The 1,899-nt window shown below is 46.0% G+C and overlaps 1 protein-coding gene across 1 annotated transcript in view; it reads left to right on the top strand.

The window, feature by feature from the left end:
• Positions 1-69: 69 nt before the first annotated feature.
• The window catches only part of LOC307270909 (NADPH oxidase 5-like), a gene marked incomplete at both ends in the record, with an annotated part of 5,747 nt that continues 3,917 nt past the window's right edge, over positions 70-1,899 (top strand). The window contains 4 exons of the mRNA XM_080054792.1: positions 70-343; positions 584-720; positions 1,162-1,206; positions 1,725-1,849. Coding sequence (XP_079910918.1) covers positions 70-343; positions 584-720; positions 1,162-1,206; positions 1,725-1,849 — 581 coding nt within the window. The remainder of the gene's footprint in view (positions 344-583; positions 721-1,161; positions 1,207-1,724; positions 1,850-1,899) is intronic.

Below are 1,899 nucleotides of genomic sequence, written 5' to 3'. Positions count from 1 at the left end.
CAGACACACACACACACACACACACACACACACACACGTATAATAATAAACTTCTTATTTTCCCCACAGGAAGAATTGTTCCGTTCTACAAACTGTGAAGGCGATGTGGCCTCCAATGAAGATGAAGCTATTGAGCTGATGATGTACAGACAGAATCACAACGGATCACCCACCGACACTCACCCAAACCTTATCCCAACCATAGCCCCTTACCCTACCCCTTATCAGGCCCCTAACCCAGCTATAATACACCCCCATACCTTAAACCCTCCCCTTAACCAAGTCTGTAGCTCTCAAAACCATTACCCTACTCCTACCACTACCATAAATGAAGTATTTCAAAGTCAGACAATCAACCAGGCACATTACCCCACCTATAACTCAACCGTAGCCCCAAAACAAGCCCCTATTCTGGGCATGACTCCTAGCGCAACGCAGGCTATTAACTTACCATCTGGTTCTCACACACAAACCCAAAGATTTAGCTCCAGGAAGCAGTCAATAATACAGACCTTTAACCCAACCATAACCCCAGTATTCAGCTGTCAAAATCAGGCCCCTAACGCAATTGCCCTTACCCCAGGATTAAGCACTCAAACCCAGGCTAAGAGTCTGGCTGTGGCCCCTGGGTCTGGATCTAATGGACCAGGTGAAGCTTATTTACAGTCTACAGATGAGCTGGGCCCGGCGGAGAGGGGAGAGGCCCCCCCACTCAGAGAGGTGTGTGCTAACGAATGTTAATATTTATATATTTTATTTATATATTTTTTTTGCATTTTTGAGACAGAGATGAAATGTGTCAGAGAGGGGAATGACATGCAGAGAATGACCCGGGCTGGATTCTAACCCGGGTCTGCTGTGAAGAGGACAGACAGACAGACAGAGAGGGGAATGACATGCAGAGAACGACCCGGGCTGGATTCTAACCCGGGTCTGCTGTGAAGAGGACAGACAGACAGACAGAGAGTGGAATGACATGCAGAGAACGACCCGGGCTGGATTCTAACCCGGGTCTGCTGTGAAGAGGACTGAGACTCTATGGAGAGGGAGAGGGGGGGGGGGGGGGGGGGGAGGTCTAACCACTACACTATGAGCGACCCCTCAATATTTAATCATTTTAAATGGGCTTGTATTAACATGTTCTCCTGTTTAAATCTTCAGGTTCCTGCAAAATACGGAGAGAACCATCGATTCTGCAACATCAAGGTAAATCTGTTCACGTAGCACTTTTTAAAACAAAGTCCTTCACACACAACATGTTGTTATCTTTGACAGTTTGTACATTTTAAATTGTGCAAATAATTAAAGAAAAAAAAAAAAAAACATTCCTAACAATCCCTGTCTGTGTCATAATAAACAGACTAACAGTGTATTCTGTGTCTGTCTCAGTGTTATGTGGACGGTCCGTATGGAACTCCTACCAGACACACACACACACACTCACACACACACACACACACACACACACACACACACACCCTTCCCCCCCCTCCCACACACACACACACACACACACACACACACACACACACACACTAACAGTTATTTCCGTATCTGTCTCAGTGTTATGTAGATCATAGAGTCATATAGAGTGCTTGGCGGCCTTATCAGTGCAGGAGTCACTAGTGCTGACTCCTGTTCATGCATTTTTAATATTGTATTGTTGTTGCATATTTGAAATAAATCTTTCATTCATTCATTCATTCATTCATTCATTCATTCAGTGTTATGTGGACGGACCGTATGGGACTCCCACCAGACAGATCTTTGCCTCTGAACATGCCGTGCTGATCGGAGCGGGGATCGGCATCACACCTTTCGCTTCTATACTGCAGAGCATCATGCAACGGTGAGACAGGCAGACAGACAGACAGACAGACAGGCATGCAGACAGGCTGG

The sequence above is a fragment of the Ammodytes marinus genome (assembly GCF_949987685.1).
Source record: "Ammodytes marinus genome assembly, contig: scaffold_240, whole genome shotgun sequence".
In the NCBI taxonomy this organism is placed as follows: Eukaryota; Metazoa; Chordata; class Actinopteri; order Uranoscopiformes; family Ammodytidae; genus Ammodytes; species Ammodytes marinus.
This window is presented reverse-complemented; position numbering and strand designations above follow the sequence as displayed.